The 25,092-nt window shown below is 39.0% G+C and overlaps 1 protein-coding gene across 7 annotated transcripts in view; it reads right to left on the bottom strand.

Annotated features, from left to right (window-relative positions):
* The window catches only part of MAST4 (microtubule associated serine/threonine kinase family member 4), a 587,084-nt gene that overhangs the window by 39,186 nt on the left and 522,806 nt on the right, over nt 1-25,092 (bottom strand). For all 7 annotated transcript variants that reach the window (XM_030927046.1, XM_030927047.1, XM_030927051.1 and 4 more), the window contains 5 exons: nt 21,545-21,677; nt 13,978-14,045; nt 11,239-11,324; nt 1,886-2,094; nt 349-487 (listed from right to left, as the gene is read on the bottom strand). In XM_030927046.1, coding sequence (XP_030782906.1) covers nt 349-487; nt 1,886-2,094; nt 11,239-11,324; nt 13,978-14,045; nt 21,545-21,677 — 635 coding nt within the window. The remainder of the gene's footprint in view (nt 1-348; nt 488-1,885; nt 2,095-11,238; nt 11,325-13,977; nt 14,046-21,544; nt 21,678-25,092) is intronic.

Here is a 25,092-nt window from a genome sequence, read left to right as displayed (position 1 = left end):
GTGCAGCAAACCACCATGGCATGTGTATACCTATGTAACAAACCTGCACATTCTGCATATGTATCCCAGAACTTAAAGTATTTAAATATATATATTTATATATATATATACACACACACACACACACATATGCATTGTATCCTTTTTTCTATGAGTTTCCTGAACTTCAAATAAGCATATCCTTTAAAGATTTACATACAAATTACCATATATACTGTTAAAACAACTTATTTTGGACATTATGGAATAATTTAAAAATGAACATTGCATTAAAAGAAAACATCTTTATAAACATACAAGAACTTTGTATTGGGCAAAAGAAGATATATATTTCATTTGTGTACATACTTGTCTGGTTTCAAATCCCTGTGTACAATTCCATAATTATGCAAATATTCCAAGGCCAAGACCGTCTCGGCAAAGTACATTCTGGCCATATCAACAGGGAGAGGACCCATGTTTTTCATTAAAGTAGCACAGTCTCCCCCTATAACACAGGAAAAAGAGTTAGTAGCTATAGGATCAAGGCTTAATGGAGAAAATCAGGTTAGACTGCAGAATTTCAAGGTGAAATAATCTCTGCCCATAGACACAGCATATCATAGTCACAACTGGAGTCAGTGTGTGAACCTATCATGTTTCTAACTAAGACATGGCATGCAGAAAATACAGATTTTTATTTAAGAAGTAGTATTCATAAGAGAGAAGGTTTGGCTCTGAAGTGAAACTGTACTTTAAAGAACTGCTAGCATAATTTTAGGATCATGGTAACAATTTAAAATATACCAGCATAAAACATGGATTCTAGAATCAGGCTACCTGAGTCCAAATTCTAGCTCTGCCTCTTACAAGCTGAGACATCCTAGGCAAACTACTCTTGGTTCCTTCATCTGTAATACGAGGATGGTAACAATGTCATTTTTGTTAGAATTCTTATGAGAATTAAATGAGATAATCTATATAAAGAACTTAGGATATTGCCCAACACATATCACATATTAAATGTGTGATAAATGTTAGTTATTGTTTTTGTTAAGATAACCACAACAGAGGTTAAAAAAGCAAAATATTGGTGTGGTAAAAAGAACACTAGATGAAAATAAGGCAAGCTACATTTTTGTCTTTTATCTACCATCTATCTACTAAGTCTTCCTTGCTTGGACTTTATTTCGCTCATCTATGAAATGGAAAGGTTAAACTAAAAGGATATCTAATGTTTGAGTTTTATAGTTTCAGGATTCTGTTCAATGACAACAGCTTAAATTAGATGCTTTGAAATTGTTACTGATCTATTCATCTTGTTAACTTTATGTCAACAAGTCATGGTCACTTGAACTCAGAAACTTAATGTAAAATTGATGGAAATAAGATTACTTGGAGCATTGAAAAGGTACAAACCTCTTAAAGAAAGAAAAAAAAAAAGCTAAAAATCAGGAAGACTGGCTTCATTTTCTTGAATGTACCTCCTTTTCCATTTTATTTCATACCATAGACTGAAAAGAATATATATTTCTTTCTGTAAGACTAATTGTGATGAGTACTTTTATGATACGTAATAAAAATAAGTAGAAGAAAATCCCATCACCTATATTCCAACTTTAATGACCATCTTAGAGGAGTGAGTTAGGATTAAAAACTATTAAAAAAGATAAACAACCTTTTTCCAGATAGCACTAATTTTCCCTTTGTTATAGTCAAGCAGGCACTTTACAAGCAATTATCAGAAGATAATGACTGGGAATACAGCCATCTCATTTGCCTGGGCTTTAGTTCCTAGGTGGATACAGCCATTATGTGGCACAAATACAGAAAGCTTCAACAACACAAATGAGCAAGGAATTTCTGGGTACAGGTGTCATGTTCTCTGTGTCAGATACTGATATACCTTCCACATATTCCATGACCATGCACAAGTGGCGCCTTGTTTCAAAGGAGCAATACATGCTGACAACAAAGGGGTTTTCTGCAAAAGTCAGGATATCCCGCTCCACAAAGGCCTGCTGGATCTGGTTTCGAAGGATGAGGTTCTGTTTATTAATCTTCTTCATGGCAAACCTCTGCCGGGATTCTTTATGCCGAACAAAGTAGACTGCCCTGAAAGGGAGCAGAAGTATTGGGGTTGACAGGAAGAGAGAAAATAAGGATGTTTTGGGGATACAGTAAACCATATAAATCATCAACTTTTTAAAAGTTCACACGGCAGGTGCAATGTAGCTCCCACAAGCTGGCAGCTACAAACATCCCATCCCAGGCTAAACTCCTTTGGCTAGATTGATTTTTTAAAAATTCTTTCAGTTAAAGGTCAAGGGTCATAATCAGGCATCAGATTCATCTTCACTGCTGAAGGAAGGAAATGAGCAGTTCCCAAAGTGAGCTATTTCCTAATAGCTAGTTGACATTTTCAGTTTTTCCACAAACACATCAGAATCCGATATATGTCAGAACAGGAAAGAATTAACAAAATTACACACATGTAACAAGCTAGATCCTTTCTAGCATTAGATATATATTACACACTTTTTCTCAACCAACTAAAGCAATGATTTTCTTTTTTTTCCTTCTTCTTCTTCTTCTTCTTTTTTTTTTTTTGAGATGGAGTCTTGCTCTGTCACCCAGGCCGGAGTGCAGTGGCACGCTCTTGGCTCACTGCAACCTCTGACTCCTGGGTTCATATGATTCTTGTGTCTCAGCCTTCTGAGTAGATGGGATTACAGGTGCATGCCACCATGCCCAGTTAATTTAGTGTGTGTTTTTTGGTACAGACAGAGTTTCACCATGTTGGCCAGGCTGGTCTCGAACTCCTGACCTCCTTGGCCTCCCAAAGTACTAGGATGACAGGCGTGCACCACCATGCCTGGACCCTAAAGGAATAATTTTCTAAATGATACCCTTGGGATCTGCAAAAAACTCCATAGCTTCTTCGAGTATCTGGCTTCCAATTCAGAGACATTTACTTCCGAAGAAATTTCTAGATAAATGAGAAGTATGTGTTTAACACATTATATGGGGCTGTCCTGCAAAAAAGGGTAGCATATTTCCTCACTGCAGTCCTCAGCATGTGCTACCCCATGGCCGTTTCAACAGGAAATGCATTTCTCAGCATAAGAGCGGGCCAACGATGGAGCTGTATTTCTGTTCTCTCAAATCCATGGTCAAGGTGTCAGGGAACTTTACAACCAGACCAGGCTGCACTCAATTTCTGCCTAAAGCCTCCCCCAAATATTTTATAGAGCCAATTATGTCTAGGTAAAGACAAGGGACCCACTGAGGCTTGGGATAAAGGAAAGAAGAGAATTAGAAGGAGGAGTCTTAACAGTTCATCTGGAAATGATGAGCAACAAGGAACATGTCTTGGATGGGCTCCTTTGTCACAAGTCCTCCTCACCTGTCAATATCATGGGAGAACAAGTTTGAAATCTCCAATAATCAAACAAGAAATCATTTACCTGAAGAGCCATCAATCGCAGTAAAGCATGTCCAGTGCCCACCTTATAAAACAGGTGGTATGTGATCTGAAATGGATCTTCCACCAGCTACTTCACCGTCCCTGAATAATGACTGCAAGGGGGCCTAGGACACCCTATGCTCCCGCTCAATCAATATACCAGGGTGATTTACTGACATAAATTTCAACTATATTCAATCCCAGTTTAATCAACGTTAACATTTTTCCCTTAAGTGTTCAGCTAGGAATTACTTTTTCTTTCATGTATGTGTATCTTTATCTCTGTCTTCTCATCCTGCTCATCTTTTTCCTTTATTCAGCAAATCACACATCTATATTTTTGTCTTGGTCTAAACATTATTATTATTATTTTTGCTTTGCTCATATTTTTCTTCTCTTCTCATTTCTTTGTTTTTCTAGTTCTTCCTTCACTGAATAGTAAAAAGCTTCTTCACCATACCTCCCATAATCAATGCACCAAATGATCTAGTGCTGTCACTCCCATGGTAAACCAGCCAGCTGGATGCCCAGCGCTTTCCACACCAACTGGTGGTACTCTTCAGTATGACCAAAGCCTTGGGCTCCCACCATTCTGAGTGATTCCCACACCTGTTTTGCTGGCTAGATTTGATATTAAGGTTAACTAATTTAAACAAATATTTAAACTGATGAAACATGAGTGTAAAAAGGGAAAGCACGATTGTTTATCAGAAAACTAAACAAATGTTTTAGAAAATCTTAATAAATGTGAGTTACTAAATTAAATTCCTGTTGATTTAATGTGGGTGACAAGATTGGCAAAAGTTGAAAGAATAACAAAAATCTAGATTCCTACATTCATATTGCTTCAAGTTCTTGTTTCACCATTAAAGAAGGTAAAATTGGAAAACAGAAACAATGTATTGTAAGTCTAGTTTACACTGACTTTCTTGAAAAGGCCTTCCATCAACAGACTGGGAAATTTATGTATATTTAGGCTAACTTAAAATGTTTAAAATATGTATCTTTTTAAATTATTTTCTACTTTGACTAACTTTTAAATTAAACAACCAACTACTAGTTCTTTTTGTATCAGATTAAAGGCTTTTAGTATATTTTTCTTTTTTCAACTACTGATCAGCTACTATCAAGAATCCACAGATAACTTGAGTTGCCCCTAATCAGCTGATGGTAGCAGGACAGAAATACAAAGGAGCACAGAAAATAACTTGGCCATCCCTCAAATAGAAGATAAGTACTGATATACAAATATTGTCATTTGATCCACCATGGTCAAGTCAGCTTCATCCCCAGGATGCAAGGCTAGTTCAACATACGCAAATCAATAAATGTAATGCATCACATAAACAGAACCAACCACAAAAACCACATGATTATCTCAGATGCAGAGAAGGCCTTCAACAAAATTCAACAGCCCTTCATGCTAAAAACTCTCAATAAACTAGGTATTGATAGAACGTATCTCAAAATCATAAGAGTTAACAAACCCACAGCCAATATCATACTGAATGAGCAAAAACTGGAAGCATTCCCTTTGCAAACCGGCACCAGACAAGGATGCCCACCCTCACCACTCCTATTCAACACAGCATTGGAAGTTCTGGCCAGGGCAATCAGACAAGAGAAAGAAATAAACTGTATTCAATTAGGAAAAGAGGAAGTCAAATTGTCTCTGTTTGCAGATGACATAATTGTATATTTAGAAAACCCCATCATCTCAGCCCAAAATCTCTTTAAGCTGATAAGAAACTTCAGCAGTTTCAGGATACAAAATCAATGTGCAAAAATCACAAGCATTCCTATACACAATTAATAGACAGACAGAGAGCCAAATCATGAATGAACTCCCATTCACAACTGCTACAAAGAGAATAAAATACCTAGGAATACAACTCACAAGGGATGTAAAGGAACTCTTCAAGGAGAACTACAAACCACTGCTCAAGGAAATAAGAGAGGACACAAACAAATGGAAAAACATTCCATGCTCATGGATAGGAGAAATCAATATCATGAAAATGGCCATACTGCCCAAAGTAATTTATAGATTCAGTGTTATCCCCATCAAGCTACCATTGACTTTCTTCACAGAACTGGAAAAAACTTCTTTAAATTTCATATGGAACCAAAAAAGAGCCTGCATTGCCAAGACAATCCTAAGCAAAAAGAATAAAGCTGGAGGCATCATGCTACCTGGCTTCGAACTATACTACAAGGCTACAGTAACCAAAGCAGCATGGTACTGCTACCAAAACAGATATGTAGACCAATGGAACAGAATAGAGGCCTCAGAAACAATGCCATACATCTACAACCATCTGATCTTTGACAAACCTGACAAAAACAAGCAATGGGGAAAGGATTCCCTGTTTAAAATGGTGTTGGGAAAACTGTCTAGTCATATGCAGAAAGCTGAAACTGGATCCCTTCCTTACACCTTATACAAAAATTAAGGTGGATTAAAGACTTAAATGCAAGACCTAAAACCATAAAAGCCCTAGAGGAAAACCTAGGCAATACCATTCAAGACATAGGCATGGGCAAAGACTTCATGATTAAACACTAAAAGCAATGGCAACAAAAGCCAAAATAGACAATTGGGAACTAATTAAACTAAAGAGCTTCTGCACTGCAAAAGAAATGATCATCAGAGTGAACAGGCAACCTACAGAATGGGAGAAAATTTTGCAATCTATCAATCTGATAAAGGGCTAATATCCAGAATCTATAAAGAACTTAAACAAATTTACAAGAAAAAAACAAACAACTGCATCAAAAAGTGGGCAAAGGATATGAACAGACCCTTCTCAAAAGAAGACATTTATGCAGCCAACACATATGAAAACAAGCTCATCATCATTGGTCATTAGAGAAATGCAAATCAAAACCACAATGATATACCATCTCACACCAGTTAGCATGGCGATCCTTAAAAAGTCAGGAAACAACACATGCTGAAGAAGATATGGAGAAACAGGAACACTTTTACACTGGTGGTGGGAGTGTAAATTAGTTCAACCATTGTGGAAGACAGTATGGCTATTCCTCAAGGATCTAGAACTAGAAACACCATTTGGCCCAGCAATCCCATTACTGGGTATATACTGAAAGGGTTATAAATCATTCTACTATTAAGACACATGCACACGTATATTTACTGTGGCACTGTTCACAATAGCAAAGACTTGGAACCAACCCAAATGCCCATTAATGATAGACTGGATAAAGAAAATGTGGCATATATACACCATGGAATACTATGCAGCTATAAAAAAGGATGAGTTCATGTCCTTTACAGGGACATGGATGAAGCTGGAAACTATCATCCTTAGCAAACTAACACAGAAACAGAAAATCAAACACCACACGTTCTCACTCATAAGTGGAAGTTGAACAATGAGAACACATGGACACAGGGAGGGGATCATCACACACGGGGCCTGAAGGGGGGTTGGGGGCTAGCATTAGGAGAAATACTTAATGTAGATGATGAGAAATACTTAATGTTGATGGGTGCAGCCAACCACCATGGCACGTGTATACCTATGTAACAAACTTGCACGTTCTGCACATGTACCCCAGAACTTAAAGTATAATAATGAAAAAAAAAAAAAAAAAAAAAAAAGAAGAAACAGGGGGTTTTCAAACAGGAAATACATATTTCAAAATGAAAGTTAGAATTTTAAATACTGACAGGGAGAAACCAGTATCTTTGTATTGTATTATAGTTTGCCTATTCTGGAGAGTAAAGTGGCATACAGCTTATTATCTCTTCCTTCAATATTTGGTTTTGAGTAAGTTTAGTGCTGAGGAGCCTTAGACGTATATTATGAATTTCACAGATGATCACAAGGTGGCCATTCTGATTTTCAATCAAGAATCACCATTTCTTACATAAATAACTACTCTGCAATATGTTTGAGAATAGGAGTGAAGGAAGAATAGACTTATCCATGATTTTATGAAAAAATAAAAGACAAATATGCCTCCGGCCCAGTATGACCAGCATCCTTACTGGGTCTCTCTGTGGCACTGTATAAAAAATGGCTTTAGTCTTTATTCTCAGATTTTCAGTTCATAAAACTTTGTTTGACTTTCTGCTTTCCCTTGCTATGATGTACTTACAATAATCAGTTAATCCTTGGGAAAACTGACCCAAACCAATTTAAAAGAATCCTATAAGTAGCTTGAGATATCGCTGCCTGAGGACATGCATATCTTGATGAAGTCACAAGGGTCAAACAGACTTCCTAGTTAGAATTAGTTGTGGGTGGATTTTTTGTTTGTTTTCTGTTCTTAGGTTTTTACATTTCTGTATTGCTTTGGGAATGTTACTCTTCATGTTGAAATTTGTTTATTTAGTAATAATTGTTGTGTGTATATATATATATATATATATATATATATATATACCTTTTCTCTTTTAAGTTGATGTTCCAAATGTGCTTAAAGTTAGCAAAGAGAGAGAGAGAGAGACAGGAGAAACAAGGAGAGATACGACAGCCACCGACAGCCAGATATATAACACTGTTGAGTGGACTGTAAACCTCCCAGTGTTAAAAGTTGTACTGAACTGATTGATATGGTTCCACATTTCTTCTCTGCTTTCTGGTCCCAGAGGTTGTGTTTTCTTTGAAGAGGGTGCTTTGGTCTCTCTTCCTACACTGACCTCCCTGTGAAACAGGAAAACCCAAGGGTAGAAGGTGGGGGGCGGGGAAGACGTAACCAAAGACCTTAGTTCTCTCTGAGCCAAGCTTCTCCCCACCCATGCAGAACTGAGGTGTAGGAGGGTGGGGAGAAGTGGAACTAGAAGCTGACAGGATCTAGAGTAGAATGAATCAGCCCTTATTGCGAGCATGAATGTCTAGCATGTATAAAATTATGCACGACTCTGAGAGCCCAATACGTGACTCCGTGCTAGCAAATCTCCATGTGGGAATGAGGGTGCGTGTACCAGAGGAAAGCTGAGAGGAAAGACCACAGGCAGAGCATGTGGGAGACAGGGCGTATGCCGCTTGTGCACATGTGCCTCTTTGAGACATGTCCCAGGCCCCTTCACAGGTAAAAGAGAATTATGTGCATCAAGATTAGAAGGAAAGACAAAGTGGGGGAGAAATGGTGTGCCTTTCAAAATTAGTTTTTTACTTTTAACATTTTTAAGTCAATTTTATTCCTTTACTTTGAAAACATCTGAAGTTATGACTTAAAGATCCTGGTGGAAGTATTCACTGGAAGAAGCAGTACCTCTACAACTCCAATTAGGATGGCTAAACATTTTAACAAATGGATACCTTCTAGAGAGAAGAGAGTTCCACTTAGAAATCAGGATATCCGTGACTCTGTCTCTGGGCCTCTCCTTGCCTACATGTAAGTGGAATTAATATCAACTACCACACAAGGGCTCTTGCGAGAAGAGAACATGTATAAAGAAACCAGCACAGTGCCAGGCACATAGCCCCAGCTTTCTATAAAGCACTAAGTTGGCAAAAAGACACATTGAACTTCCCGTCAGGGATCAGAAGTGTGTTAAACAGAGAAGGAAATCAGATGTTTATCAACTTGGCTTTATAACATGAATTTTCACCAAGCATAATGCTGAGAAAGCCGTGTGTGTTTTAGCACTGCAGATAGAAGCCCTTCCTAATGACAGGGTTAGTTCCCAGCTCCACCAGTTTCTGAGGAGTCATGGAATCGGTGTCTTTCTGAGTCACTGATGTGAGTGGTAGACCCTGTGCATGGATACCTAAGGAAGCCTCTAAAAGGGCCATTTCAGCCACCCACAGGGGGATACATTTGTTCAGCCAGTTCCCATAAGCCTGCAATCAGCCTCACTAACTGGGTGAACCAATAGGGGTGGTTCCATTCACATTTCAAATTAAAGATTATTAAAACGTGGAGAAAATCTATCAGAAATAAAATGAGAGATTAAATCTGAGAAGAGAAAAATAAAAAAAGAGTTTTGGCTGATCCGCAGAGACTCCCACAGGCAGCTTGTGAGTGCATTAATGACCTGGCCTGCATCCTGGGTGTTTACTGATTCACAGCTTGTTTAACTTCTTGTATATTCCCAACTATTCCCCAAAGTGTGATATACCTCATCTACTATACAGTGGTTTAATCGCACTACAAATGAGTTTACTCAACCAGTTAGAACTCCAAATACTGCTAAGATATATGCCCGCATTTTTAAAAGTGGTGCTTCACAGATAATCTTATTCCAGAATTCCACTGCTAATAAAATCTAGCAGTGCTCAAACCCATATACCCATTAAATCAAAGTTTAATCTCCCTAATGAAGAAATAAATTTTCAGGTCATTTCCAAAAGTGTAAAGAACTAAAAAATGATAAGCAAGTAGAAACCACAAACCATTGCATGCTAGAACCATCTTCCTAGTTAGAAAAGTTTCAATGAGGTACTTGAAAAATAAAATATTGCAAAAATACATCAGAAAGCATTTATAAGCCACAACAGGAAATATGGCATTTGACATATCCTGAAAACAAATCAGTGAAGCATAGAAGGGACTCACAAATATTTAAGTTCTTAAGTTAATGGTGTGGAAAATATTCGAGGCAAGAAAATGGTAACAGAAACATCCCTTGTGGCACAACAAAAACCTCTTTTATTTCATCTGCTCATCTGTGTGATAAACAGCAATAAATGTCTATGCGATTGTTTATTGCTCTTTATATACAGATAGAATTGGAATTAATATTTAATTAAACTAGAATTCTTAGGTTGTCTAAACTGGATCAGGTTATAGTTTGTGCATTAATTACCCTTCTAAATTATTAGTAACTCAGAAGATCCTGTCACTGTTTACCGCCACAAGGAGAAAATTGTGTGTCTATAAAAAGGGATCAAGGAAGGAATACCATTAATATCATTAGATTATAGCATACAGCTCAATTTTGAAAACCCTGGTGTAGGAGTTCGAGGCTGCAGTGAGTGAGCTATGATTGTACCACTGCACTCCAACCTGAGGGGCAGAGCAACATCTTGTCTCAAAAATAAATAAATAAATAAATAAATTTAAAACAAAATGAAATAAAAAAAATCCTGGTGTAATAAAGACTAAAACAAACATATTACTCTAAATCAAACTTATCCAACCCATAGCCCGTGGGCCGCATGCAGCCCAGAATGGCTCTGAATGCAGACCAACACAAATTTGTAAACATGCTGAAAACATTATGAGTTTTTTGTGATTTTTTTTTCCGGTTATCAGCTGTTGTTCATGTTAATGTATTTTATGTGTGGCCCAAGACAGTTCTTCCAGTGTGGCCCAGGGACGCCAAAAGATTGGACACTCCTGCTCTAAACCTTCAACCAGACTTATTTAAAGACATTTATCTTAAGGTTGTCTGCTGGTCAGACATGAAATACAGGCTATTTGTCATGTAGTAATACTCTACAGAAAATTACAAATATATGATTATATATAATATAGTATTTAATATATACATATATATCTCAATCAAGAGTCAGGTACTTCTTTTAACCCAGAAGGGCAAAAATGAAGGAGGAAGAAACAAGAGTAAATAAAATTTTTCCATGAAAGTCTTTCTCTCTAACCCTCTAAAGTAACTACTTGGTCACTTGGCATGTTTTCTGATGAGGTGTCCAGTAAGAAGTGATTTTGGCTGTACAGTACAAGTCTCAGGGAAGGAGCAGTGATCTGAAAAGTCAAGTCCTTATACAGCATCTATCTGGCCTTAGATAAATGTGAAGAATAAACGTATTACTTGAGTGTGCAGAAATACAATAGAGAGCTTTTCTTGAATTACTCACCCATAGGCTCCGTTGCTAATCAATTTAATCGTTTCAAAATCACTTTCCCGAGGTTTCCTTCGAAGTTTCAGGGAGGCATTAGAGCTCTTGGAAACAAAATATGGAAGTTAAAAGTAGTTTAGAATTAAGAAAATTATTTTATCAGCAAATAGATAATATTTGAATTATATGCTGTTATATAATATGTTGAAGTACAGTATTCCAGCCACAGGAACCTGAGGGATAGCTTTACAGAGCCATCATCCACAGCAATGCTGACAAACTCCTTGTGACACTGTCACTTAAGTGAAACCACATTTCCAGGCAATCAAGGACAATTCCTGATATTAATTTCTTTTTGTAAACTACTCAGGTCGGCCTTGTCCTAGTCTTTTAACATTTTGGGATTTAACTCCAAAATGCCAAGCTTTCCCTTTGGTTTCTGTCGGCCAAAAATGAATGGGCCGGAGTGGCTCTACATGGGGCTGTATCCCTGACAGAGCATGTCTCTTTCATTCCTGTGGCAATCTTCATTGCTCAGAAAAGTAGTAGGCAACATGTGGAACACCCAGGTATAGAATGCCTGCCTTTCTTCACTTCCATGCTAGAAATCTAACATGGCTTACAAAACAAGTTTCAAAAAGACAGCTCTTTAAAAAGTTTAGCTCAAAGGATGGGAATAGAAAAAAATGCTTAAAAGAAATTCTCTCATGCCCCATTTATCTTAGCACGGAGAGGGAGTTACCAGCTCTTTGCTGCCCTCTGCAAGAGTCCAGAATTCCCTTCCTATTGTTTTGGAAGAAACCCTGTGTAGGTGCCATCATCCTCAACTCAGCGCTGTCATCGCTGACCCTGTCATCCCCACTCATCTTTGGAAGACTTGGCTACCGATCTTCCTCTCTGCCCAAGAGCTCTGTCACCATCCAGGGTGACTTCAGTGTCTACACATATAACCCACCCAACACTCTGGCCTCCAGACTACTTGACCTCCTCAACTTGAACCATCTGTCTCCTCTTCTCCCCCTTGGCCTCTGGCCAAGATCTGGATCTATCTAGTCATCACCTGCCAATGCTCCATCACAGAAAACAGACTTCAAGACTGGGACCACTTACTTGTTTAGTCACTCACTATTACTCTTTTAATTTTTTTATTCCTTTTTTTATTTTCTTATCTACTTTGCACTGGCTCAGAAGGTAATTCACTCACTATTACTGCTCTTTCATGGCTTTGGGCTGCAAGGCTCTGTCCAAGGCTCTCTAATCTCATTAACTCTTCCCTACATGAGTAATCTCATTTATGTTCATGGATGACTCCTAAGTCACTTCCACCTCCACCAGAAACTCTCCCTCTGAGTGCCAGAAGATACCAGACCTTATATACAGCTGCCAGTTTGATGGATCTTCTTGAATGTTTCAAAGGAACTTTAGTCTCGATACATTCAAAATTATGAGTCAGATAATAAAATTAATAAAACAGCTATCATGGCTGGGCGTGGTGGCTCAAGCCTGTAATCCCAGCACTTTGGGAGGCCAAGACGGGCGGATCACGAGGTCAGGAGATCGAGACCATCCTGGCTAACACGGTGAAACTCCGTCTCTACTAAAAAAATACAAAAAAACTAGCCGGGCGAGGTGGCGGGCGCCTGTAGTCCCAGCTACTCGGGAGGCTGAGGCAGGAGAATGGTGTAAACCCGGGAGGCGGAGCTTGCAGTGAGCTGAGATCCGGCCACTGCACTCCAGCCTGGGCGACAGAGTGAGACTCCGTCTCAAACAAACAAACAAAAAAAACAGCTATCATTTATTTAGCACTTACTATGTGATACTGTCCCAACCGTTTTACATAAAAATCTCATTTAATCTTTTACAAACAGGGAAACTGAGGCACACAGAAATTTTCCCCAACCCCCAGCTGGTAGAAAGCAGAGTGTTTTCAAATCTAGGCAACCTAACTCCAGAGCCTGGGTTCTTATCCCCTAGGCTACACAGCCTGCTCCTGCTTTCCTAATCCCTAATCTGATGCATCCTGGTTCCTCTTTTGGTGTTCATAATTGAGGAGAACGGCACCAGCATCCAGGGCCTCTCACCTGTGCCACGGCAGCAGCCTCTGAACTGGCTTCCACATGGTCACCCTTCCCTCCTCCTCCCACCCCATTGCTTTCTGCACTGCAGTGTGACTTTTTTCAAGTGATAACTCTGATTGGTTTATCTCCCTATCCATTCCTCCCACCCTCATATACCCATATACCTCCTCCAAAGTTCAGTCCCATTGTTCTTAAAAAACAAAAACAAAAAACCTGACAAACATGAACAACAGGGACCTAAGCATCCAGTTTTTACTCAAGTGCTCTAGTTTCTGCTGTCTCCCTTGCTTAGTCCTCTGATGTAGCCTGTGTCTGCAATGTTCCTTTTGCCCCTTCTTACCCTAGTAATTTGTTATGTTTAGCTCAAGTGCCATTTCCTTGGGAAATCTTTTGGGAATGGACAGACTATGGCAAATATCTTTACGTTATGGCAGCACATGGTCTTTTTTCTTCATAGATCTCATTCATATTTATCATTTCTATTTTTTGCATGTGATTTTTTATTAAGTTTTGTTTCGTTTTGAAAGAAGGGGCTAAAATTGTATGCTTAGCGCCTGGCACAGTGCCTTGCACACAGAAGCACAATAAACATTTGTTGAATAAATAAACGAACGCAGCCAAAGTCTCCAGATGCTAAACAGAAAAACCAACATTATATTTCATCAAGAAATATACTTACACTCACTGATTCATCTGTTTCTGGTGTTTCTGCTGTCCCACTGTCGTAGTTTCCCAACTGAGCCATTTCTAAGTTTAAAAAAAAAAAAAAAGTAAGCTTAATAAAAATATTGCAATTGGATAAGAATCCTAAGCTGAAACAAAAGAAAAATAGTTTCTCCAATATTAAAAAAATTGCTCTAGATTCCCATGTGCCTATGGGAAAATCTTAAATCTAAAAAAAGGCAGCAACTGGTATTTTGAAATTGTTCACTATACACCCCTCCCCAGAACCCCGTTTCTTGCAAACACCTAGACATAGGAACTTTAGAGGCGGGGCGGGGCATAGGAACTCATTGGCTGATGCAATCACCATAGCTTGGAAAGGCTTCGGTGGGTCAACAACTCTGCTTAGAATCAGGTATCCGTGAGAGAGGCAAGTCTTTCCAGGCTCTGGCGGGCATCAAAGCAGCACTGACTACAGCAGCTAGGGAATTATTCTTTTTTTTTTTTTTTTTTGGGACAGAGTCTCGCTCTGTCGCCCAGGCTGGAGTGCAGTGGCCGGATCTCAGCTCACTGCAGGCTCTGCCTTCCGGGTTCACGCCATTCTCCTGCCTCTGCCTCCCGAGTAGCTGGGACTACAGGCGCCCGCCACCTCGCCCGGCTAGTTTTTTGTATTTTTTTTAGTAGAGACGGGGTTTCACCATGTTAGCCAGGATGGTCTCGATTTCCTGACCTCGTGATCCGCCCGTCTTGGCCTCCCAAAGTGCTGGGATTACAGGCTTGAGCCACTGCGCCCGGCCTAGGGAATGATTCTTAAGTTGTGGTGCATATCTCTTGTTCCATTCCTTCATATCCACTGAGAAATACCCTGCCAAAGACACTAAGAATTTGAAATTTGTCAGAGAGGAAGTAATAATGGTGGTTAAGAGGGATTTGGATATTAAAAGACTTAGGTTACCACTACTATCTGCATTTACTGACTGACCTTTTAACTTCAAGCTCTTCTGCTGTAAAATGTAAACAATATTACTTACTTCTTAGAGCTTTTTGTGAGTACTGTATGTGATAATGCATGTAAAGCTCTTAGCATACTAACAAAAATTAAATGCTTATTAAATGTTGACTGTTATTTATTATTAATTATATTGTATAATCAGCCTTGGATTGGTATCACATGCTTGACACCAGCTTTAAGTACTACCCTGATGATTTAGTTCAGAGACAAAAGTGTCTAAATTGATCAATTCACATTGGAATGCATCCTTGAATTTATAGAAGTAGATGAGAAAATCAAATTCTTTTACTGTTCATTTTCTTTTTTAAACTTTTAAAAAATCATTTTTTATTTAAAAAACATGAAATAATTTTCTCTAAAACTATGATAGGTCTTATCTGAGTGACAGGATCAGAGATAATATTTGCTTTTACTTGTACTTTCCAATTTTTCAAAATTGAACATGCATAATAAAAGTCAGTTTTTAGTTACATATTTTTGTGTGCATCTAAATATATTTAAAATGTTCAATTTAAATAAACTTAATTTTATTTAAAATTAAATAATTAAAAACATTTCTTAGGTTCTTATTTTATGTATTCATGTTCTTATAAATATGATCATCCCTTCTGGGCAGGTATTATGCATAAGAGATATGAAGCAAAACAACACTGGAGTACTACCTTTACATAAAAATTTATAAATTCTAGATTCTGGAATAACTGGACATTGACAATAACTTTCTCAGTTTACCTATAGGGGAAATTCCAGAATAAAAATGAGTTCAGTGCAAACTATGTACTTTCTTGGTCTCATTCAAATGATGTCAATGTCCAATATGACTAGCACCTTAGATTTGTGGACTTGGAGGTGAACTAAAATGTATCTAATTGGAAGGGCTGCCAAGGAAAGGGGCAAAAATTAATCGTGTTTAAATAAAACAGCAACAACAGCTAACATTTATTAAACACTATGTTAAGCAATTACAAATATGAACATATAATCCTCAAAACAATCCTATAAGTAGATGCTATTATTATCTCTTTTTTTATTTTCTTTTATTGAGAACATTTATTTTGTTTTGTTTGTTTTTATTTATTTATGTATTTATTTTTTATTATTATTATACTTTAAGTTCTAGGGTACATGTGCATAAGGTGCAGGTTTGTTACATATGTATACTTGTGCCATGTTGGTGTGCTGCACCCATCAACTCGTCAGCACCCATCAACTCGTCATTTACATCAGGTATAACTCCCAATGCAATCCCTCCCCCATCCCCCTCCCCATGATAGGCCCCAGTGTGTGATGTTCCCCTTCCCGAGTCCAAGTGATCTCATTGTTCAGTTCCCACCTATGAGTGAGAACATGCGGTGTTTGGTTTTCTGTTCTTGTGATAGTTTGCTAAGAATGACGGTTTCCAGCTGCATCCATGTCCCTACAAAGGACACAAACTCATCCTTTTTTATGGCTGCATAGTATTCCATGGTGTATATGTGCCACATTTTCTTTTCTTTTCTTTTTTTTTTTTGAGACGGAGTCTCGCTCTGTCACCCGGGCTGGAGTGCAGTGGCCGGATCTCAGCTCACTGCAAGCTCCACCTCCCGGGTTTACGCCATTCTCCTGCCTCAGCCTCCCGAGTAGCTGGGACTACAGGCGCCCGCCACCTTGCCCGGCTAGTTTTTTGTATTTTTTAGTAGAGACGGGGTTTCACAGTGTTAGCCAGGATGGTCTCGATCTCCTGACCTCGTGATCTGCCCGTCTTGGCCTCCCAAAGTGCTGGGATTACAGGCTTGAGCCACCGCACCCGGCCGCCACATTTTCTTAATCCAGTCTGTCACTGATGGACATTTGGGTTGATTCCAAGTCTTTGCTATTGTGAATAGTGCCGCAATAAACATACGTGTGCATGTGTCTTTATAGCAGCATGATTTATAATCCTTTGGGTATATACCCAGTAATGGGATGGCTGGGTCATATGGTACATCTAGTTCTAGATCCTTGAGGAATCGCCATACTGTTTTCCATAATGGTTGAACTAGTTTACAATCCTACCAACAGTGTAAAAGTGTTCCTATTTCTCCACATCCTCTCCAGCACCTGTTGTTTCCTGACTTTTGAATGATTGCCATTCTAACTGGTGTGAGATGGTATCTCATTGTGGTTTTGATTTGCATTTCTCTGATGGTGAGTGATGATGAGCATTTTTTCATGTGTCTGTTGGCTGTATGAATGTCTTCTTTTGAGAAATGTCTGTTCATATCCTTTGACCACTTTTTGATGGAGTTGTTTTTTTCTTGTAAATTTGTTTGAGTTCTTTGTAGATTCTGGATATTAGCCCTTTGTCAGATGAGTAGACTGCAAAAATTTTCTCCCATTCTGTAGGTTGCCTGTTCACTCTGATGGTAGTTTCTTTTGCTGTGCAGAAGCTCTTTAGTTTAATTAGATCCCATTTGTCAATTTTGGCTTTTGCTGCTGTTGCTTTTGGTGTTTTAGACATGAAGTCCTTGCCCATGCCTATGTCCTGAATGGTACTACCTAGGTTTTCTTCTAGGGTTTTTATGGTATTAGGTCTAACATTTAAGTCTCTAATCCATCTTGAATTAATTTTCGTATAAGGAGTAAGGAAAGGATCCAGTTTCAGCTTTCTACATATGGCTAGCCAATTTTCCCAGCACCATTTATTAAATAGGGAATCCTTTCCCCATTTCTTGTTTCTCTCAGGTTTGTCAAAGATCAGATGGCTGTAGATGTGTGGTATTATTTCTGAGGACTCTGTTCTGTTCCATTGGTCTATATCTCTGTTTTGGTACCAGTACCATGCTGTTTTGGTTACTGTAGCCTTGTAGTATAGTTTGAAGTCAGGTAGCGTGATGCCTCCAGCTTTGTTCTTTTGACTTAGGATTGTCTTGGCAATGCAGGCTCTTTTTTGGTTCCATATGAACTTTAAAGCCGTTTTTTCCAATTCTGTGAAGAAAGTCACTGGTAGCTTGATGGGGATGGCATTGAATCTATAAATAACCTTGGGCAGTATGGCCATTTTCACGATATTGATTCTTCCTATCCATGAGCATGGTATGTTCTTCCATTTGTTTGTGTCCTCTTTTATTTCACTGAGCAGTGGTTTGTAGATCTCCTTGAAGAGGTCCTTTATATCCCTTGTAAGTTGGATTCCTAGGTATTTTATTCTCTTTGAGGCAATTGTGAATGGAAGTTCATTCATGATTTGGCTCTCTGTTTGTCTGTTACTGGTGTATAAGAATGCTTGTGATTTTTGCACATTAATTTTGTATCCTGAGACTTTGCTGAAGTTGCTTATCAGCTTAAGGAGATTTTGGGCTGAGACAAGGGGGTTTTCTAAATATACAATCATGTCATGTGCAAACAGGGACAATTTGACTTCTTCTTTTCCTAATTGAATACGCTTTATTTCTTTCTCTTGCCTGATTGCCCTAGCCAGAACTTCCAACACTATGTTGAATAGGAGTGGTGAGAGAGGGCATCCCTGTTTTGAGACGGAGTCTCGCTCATTGCCCGTGGCTGGAGTGCAGTGGCGCAATCTCGGCTCACTGCAAGCTCCGCCTCCTGGGTTCACGCCATTCTCCTCCCTCAGCCTCCCGGGTAGCTGGGACTACAGGCGCCCAACACCAAGGCCGGTTAATTTTTTGTATTGTTAGTAGAGACGGGGTTTCACCAGATTAGCCAGGATGGTCTCGATCTCCTGACCTCGTGATCCACCAGCCTCGACCTCCCAAAGTGCTGGGATTACAGGTGTGAGCCACTGCGCCCGGCCTATTATCTCATTTTTATGGAAGTAACTAAGGCACAAAGAGGCGCATCAATTTGGATGGTCAAGAATCACACAGTGTGCAGTGCTGGCTTAGGGTGCCGACCTGGCAGCCCAGCTCCAGAACTCCCAATTCCTAACCTTCAAAAGACAGGTCTAAGGTATGTTAATTTAGACGCTGACAGGAAAGGGAAACAAATGTAGAACAATCAGAGTTTGTAATCGTTTATTTTTTATTTCTAGAGAGGGAGTCTTGTTCTGTCACTCAGACTATAGTGCAATGGTGCCATCTCGGCTCACTGCAACCTCTGCCTCCTGGGTTCATGTGATTCTCCTGCCTCAGCCTCCCGAGTAGCTGGGACTACAGGCGCCCACCACCACACCCAGCTAATTTTTGTATTTTTAGTAGAGATGGGTTTCACCATGTTGGCCAGGCTACTCTCAAACTCCTGACCTCAGATGATCCACTCACCATGGTGCAATTGTTTATTAAATTACCTTGAGAAGTCATATTTCAAATGTTAACAAATAGATTAAAAACTAGCCTCAGGGCCAGGTGCCCTGGCTCATGCCTGTAATCCCAGCACTTTGGGAGGCGGAGGCAGGCAGATCACCTGAGGTTAGGAGTTTGAGACTAGCCTGGCCAACATGGTAAAACCTTGTCTCTACTAAAAATGCAAAAATTAGCTGGGCATGGTGACACACGTCTGTAGTCCCAGATACTCGGGAGGCTGAGGCAGGAGAATCACTTGAACTGAGGAGGCAGAGGTTGCAGTGAGCCGAGATCATACCACTGCACTCCAGCCTGGGCAATGAAGCAAGACTTCATCTCCAAAAACAACAACAACAAAAAACAGCCAAAAAAACAAACAAAAACTAGCCTCAGATCTTAAATTAAGTGTCAAGAGTTAAAAACACAACTCCCAGTGATTAAACTCCAAACTTGTTAAAGATCACTATTCATGTTTTCTTTAGAGCCTCTAGAAAGCTAGTTTCTACATGGGCCTCAGATTATTCACCTACCAAAGTTCAGCCTACAGTGATTGCCAGGTAAGAAAACTAAAGAACTCACTTGGTTCACAATTCAAGAGCTGACGCAATCTTAACTATACCAGCGTGAAGAGTCACTATAATCTACTTTGACAGCCTCCCCAACTCCAACTATTTTCATAAAAAAAAAAAATTAAAAGATGGTTCCGTTTTAAATAGAATTTCTGCTAAATAACTAGTATCTGAGAAATACATATTATTTGTAAGCAGTGGGTAGTAATGGAATGGAACCAAGAGTCAGCTTTTGAAGCAGGAAGCTAAGGCATCATTTTGTAATGCCTGAAGTGATTTTTAAAACTCATCTAAATACCATTAAACATCTGCCCTTTTTATTTCATTGATTTAAACCATTTCTGAAGACTCATGATTCAAAAAGGTAAAGATGGTAATTTAAAAGCCATGGGGGAAAATCTCTCCCCAGGGAACTTTTCAGAAAAGCAGCCACCAGTCTCTGATAAGTGATGAATCTGTTGTGGAATTGCTTTCAGTACAGTATAAATTTATCTGGCATTATCTCACAGTAATGCATGCATCATTTCACTGGAAGCAAAGATACGATGGCCATAGGAGCAAACAAAGCAGGTTCCCTGGCTTCAGATGGGAAAATCTCTGTGCCAACATTTACCATTACAAACAATTTAACAAGATAAACACTGTTTGCAAATTCAATTTAATGAACCGGGAAGATAATTTTGAATGAAGGAGTCAATGATAGTTTTTGAGTCTTTTGGGGGAGTGTATAACTAAATGTTACAAATAACAATCCTAAACAATCATGAACAGGAACAGGTTGTCAGGGGAGTGGTTTACCAATATCAGATTTTAAAAAGTTCACTGGCAGGATGCTTCCTATTCTCTGTATTTAATTTAATAATATTATTTTAAAAAGTGAATCAACTTATTATTATTATTTTTTTTTTTTTGAGACAGAGTCTCACTCTGTCACCCAGGCTGGAGTGCAGCGGCGCAATCTAGGTTAACTGCAAACTCTGCCTCCTGGGTTCAAGCAATTCTTCTGCCTTAGCCTCCTGAGTAGCTAGGACTAGAGGCGCACACCACTATGCCCAGCTAATTTTTGCATTTTTAGTAGAGACAGGGTTTCACCATATTGGCCAGGCTGGTCTGGAACTCCTGACCTCGTGATCCACCCACCTCAGCCTCCCAAAGTGCTGGGATTACAGGCGTGAGCCACTGCGCCCAGCCCATAAATCCTTTTATAAACTTAAAAACACATTTTTATTGGCTCTCCTGTATATTACTATGTTTTATACTTTAAGTAAACAAGAATATACCTATGAATACTGTACTCAATTTAAAGTAATCTACCATCAACTGCATTACTTCCAAAGCAAATTTAAATGTCAGTTTAATTAATGATAATGTCTTTTGCAACATTTTAAAAATTAGAAGTACTCTCAAAAAGAGCCCAACTGAGCTCTGCAGGAGAAAAACTACTCATGAAGACTGAAATCAAAACCCTCTGGGACACTCTGGCATTCTCAGGCTGACAGGCTTCTAAGGATGTCAAGGCCTTGACCCACACTCTAGGTACACACAAAATGGGTCATGTTCAGTCACGTCTGAGGACCCAATTTATGGCTATTTCCTTCAAATAGCAACCAGTCCCCAGATATGGACTTTTCAATAGATAGAGCCAAAACATGAGGAAAAAATAAAGACTTGCCACTTAAGATTTCTTCTATGAGGCGATGGTGCATAAACAAAGTCAAAGGTAGGAACAACCCAGGGACTCACCTTCCAAGGGATCCTTATTGAGACCCAGTTGGCTAATGATGTACCTGGGAATGTCGGTTTTAATACCCTGTCCTTCTTTGGCATGGCCTTCTGCTGCTTCCAATAGGTAGTAAAATTCTTCCGGATCAAATTCCTAGCAGAAGACAAACACAGATGGATACTTCTCTGAGCCAAAATTGTCTGAGGTTTTATTATATAAATCCCATTCACAATAAAACTGCTGGATATACATGGCTGTAAGTTACTTATGCAGAAAGGAGGCAAATGGATTTTAAAAGTATGTAACTCTCACTTCATATTTGAAGCCTATTCATATTCTAAGCCAACACATTTATGCACATGGTAACCCAAAGATAATGATCATTTCCAATTTGCTTGTAATGTAAATACGAAGGTACTACGCTCCACTTAAGATCTCGCTCATCAGAAATGAACAGGTCTGATTTTTAATTGTGCCTTTCTGGCAAAGTTGTAAAATCTGGGAATTTCCATCCAGAAGATTTGAGATTCAATTTCTCTCTCCACTCAACCAGCAATAAAAGGAATGTTAGAATGCATTTACTCAAAAATGCTGCAGGAAACTCTCTTAATATAGAAGTATCCAAAAACATTAGAAAGAAAAACTTCAAAGTTACCATTTTTGATTAGTTAACTATAAAATTAAGTTACCACTATTCACATAAAGACCAAGAAAGAAAAATGGGAAAGTAAAGCCTCTGTCTCTTATAAAACTTCGGGAATATATTTTTCCTATCTATTTAATTTGTTGTGTATATGTGGCTGCCTGTTGCTTCTAGTGTGTAATAAATAGCTTCAGGATCACCACACTCTAGATGGATGCTGTGATACTATCAAATGTATGTTTCATCTTCATCCCTGTTTTCTGAAATACCACTCCTGAAACCCTTGGAATCTCCAAAGTAATAAGTGGCTTTCTGTATTCTAGTGAGTTGATGGGTGGCTGGGCACTTCTGGGTAGCCTCTGGAAGAGGGCTGGTTGTCAGGGGAGCCTATCATATGATGAGAGGGTTGGGAGTTGCAGCCCCATCCTCACCTCCACTTCAGAGGGGGGCTGAAGGTTAAGTGGATCACCAATGGTCAATGATGTCATCAAACATGCCTATGTAATGAAGCTTCCATAAAAACCCAAAAGGACCACATCTGGGGAGCTTCCGGATAGCCGAACGTGTGGAGTTTCCTGGAAGGCAGTGCAGCCAGGGAGCTTTGCACTCCTTTCCTCATACTTCACCCTATGCATCTCATCATCTGTAGAATTTTTAATGTATTTCATAATAAATTGGTCAACTTCAGTGTTTCCCTGAGTCCTGTGAACCACTCTAGCAAGCTAATGAAACTCAGAGAGGGGGTCATAGGAACCTCGGTTTACAGCAAGACGGTGAGAGGCACAGGCAAACCATCTGGAGCTCGCAACTGACATTGGAAGTAGGGGCACTCTTGTGGAATTGACCCCTCAACCTGTGGGATCTGATGCTATCTCTGGGTAGACAGTGTTGGAATGGAATTGGAGGACACCCAGCTGGCGTCTGCTGCAGAACTGCTTGCTTTGCTTGTTGTGTGGGGCTCCCACATAACTGGTGTCAGAATTATGTTGTGAGAGCACAGCAGGAGAAACCAAGTTTGGTTTTTCCTCTATGCCCAAAGGGATGCCATGGATTTATGTGTTGTAAACAATTATGCTTATTGCCTTAAAACCCAGTTATTAATTTCAGTTATATTTCCTGGATTTTTTCTGGAGTTTCTAAAGGTCATTAGAAAAAAAAAAAAAACTTGCTGTAAATGGAGTAAAGTTAAACCAATGTAAATACTCAGAGTCTTTTACATATATACCTACTACAAAGACTGACAGAGCAAGCCTGGGTACTACAGGGATAAGATGACAGCTTGGGGGAAGCATCCTCTAATACTATGAAACTCCAGTTTCATCTAAGCTTTAAAGAGTACTTCGAAAGCAGCAATATTTCCAAGCTACTTCTAAGTTCACTTGTTTCTATCTTTGAGAAGCTATACTTTTTCTCTTCTGATTCTGAGTGATTACTGTAAAAAGTTGATTTCCTCCTTTAAAGCAAGATCTGCTCTTAGCATATCTGTTGTCCAGAAAAACAAGTTTTAATGCTAAATGAAACTTTCCCCTAAATTAAACAATTGTGGGAAGTACAAACATGTGGTCCGTAATTCAAAAGCTACAACAGGAGAGGCAGTAAAAAGTTAACTAACCCTTCTACCTGGATTTACCAGTCACCCAGTTCTCCCTGAAGCATCCAAGTTTTTTTCCTTTTAGCCTTCCAGAGACACTCAATGCCAAATGGTGTGTTTGATTCTATGATTCTAAGGGTCCTCACCACTGACAGAAAGCCCTTCCCTACACCTCCCAACTCCCTAACTTTCTCCTCAAGATTTTCCCTCTGTGTCTGACAAGGCACTAGTATATATTTTTGGTGCTGTGAATATTTCACTATTATAAATTATTATGGATGATAGTTAAAATAACGGCAAGACCAAAGCACTGCAACCATATGTGTATTATGTAGGTATGTATGTGTGTATTTCTGAAAAGCTGTATTGTATGTGGTGTTATAATTACTTTAATAGCCAGTGAAACTTAAAAGTGAGTTTTGAGGCTATATTAGTAGAGCCTTAAAATAATTCTTATGTTCACAGCTTAATATTTGCTCACAGTTTTAACTGAAACCGCAAATCAAAATTGCATAAAACAAAAACTTTTCAACAGGAAAATGATCACTGGCCAAAAATGTATAATTGTATTTATTTTTAATTTTTTTATTTTTTAGTTTTTGAGACAGAGTCTCGTTCTGTCGCTCATGCTGGAGTGCAGTGGCATGATCTCAGCTCACTGCAACCTCCACTTCCTGGGTTCAAGTAATTCTCCTGCCTCAGCCTCCCAAGTAGCTGGGATTACAGGTGTGTGCCACCACGCCTGGCTAATTTTTGTATTTTTAGTAGAGACGGAGTGTCACCATATTGGCCAGGCTGGTCTGGAATTCCTGACCTCAGGTGATCTGCCTGCCTCAGCCTCCCAAAGTGCTGGGATTACAGGCGTGAGCCACCACGCCCAGTCAAAAACATATAATTGTTAAAATGAACTAATCATCTCTAAAAGTCTCATTCCTTCAGGTCTGCATGAGGCTCCACTGTATTTTCCCAAATGGGATGGTTAGCATCTTATTTTCTAACTTGCCACATTTTAAAACAAAGAATAATTATAAATCACAGGTTACTATTATCTCTGTATTTATCTCTATTCCTTCTCTGCATCTTGGCAACTCCAAAAAAGTGAGGTATAGCAAGAGTTTTAAATTAGCTGTGATATAAAGTAATTATGCTGAGAAAAGGTCAAGTACATTATTTTATGATTCTACTTCAAGTTTGCCTAGAATATGATATGACTATCACTTAATAGAGCAAAAGTCCTAGAAACCTCTTTAAAATCAGAAAGGACAAGTCACATATCAACGTCATAAACATTCACAACTTGTAATTCCCTTTGACTTTTTCCATTTAGCTCTGGT

The sequence above is a fragment of the Rhinopithecus roxellana genome, chromosome 3, assembly GCF_007565055.1.
Source record: "Rhinopithecus roxellana isolate Shanxi Qingling chromosome 3, ASM756505v1, whole genome shotgun sequence".
Classification (NCBI taxonomy): domain Eukaryota; kingdom Metazoa; phylum Chordata; class Mammalia; order Primates; family Cercopithecidae; genus Rhinopithecus; species Rhinopithecus roxellana.
Note: the sequence above shows the minus strand (reverse complement) of the source record. Positions and strands in the feature narration are given on the sequence as shown.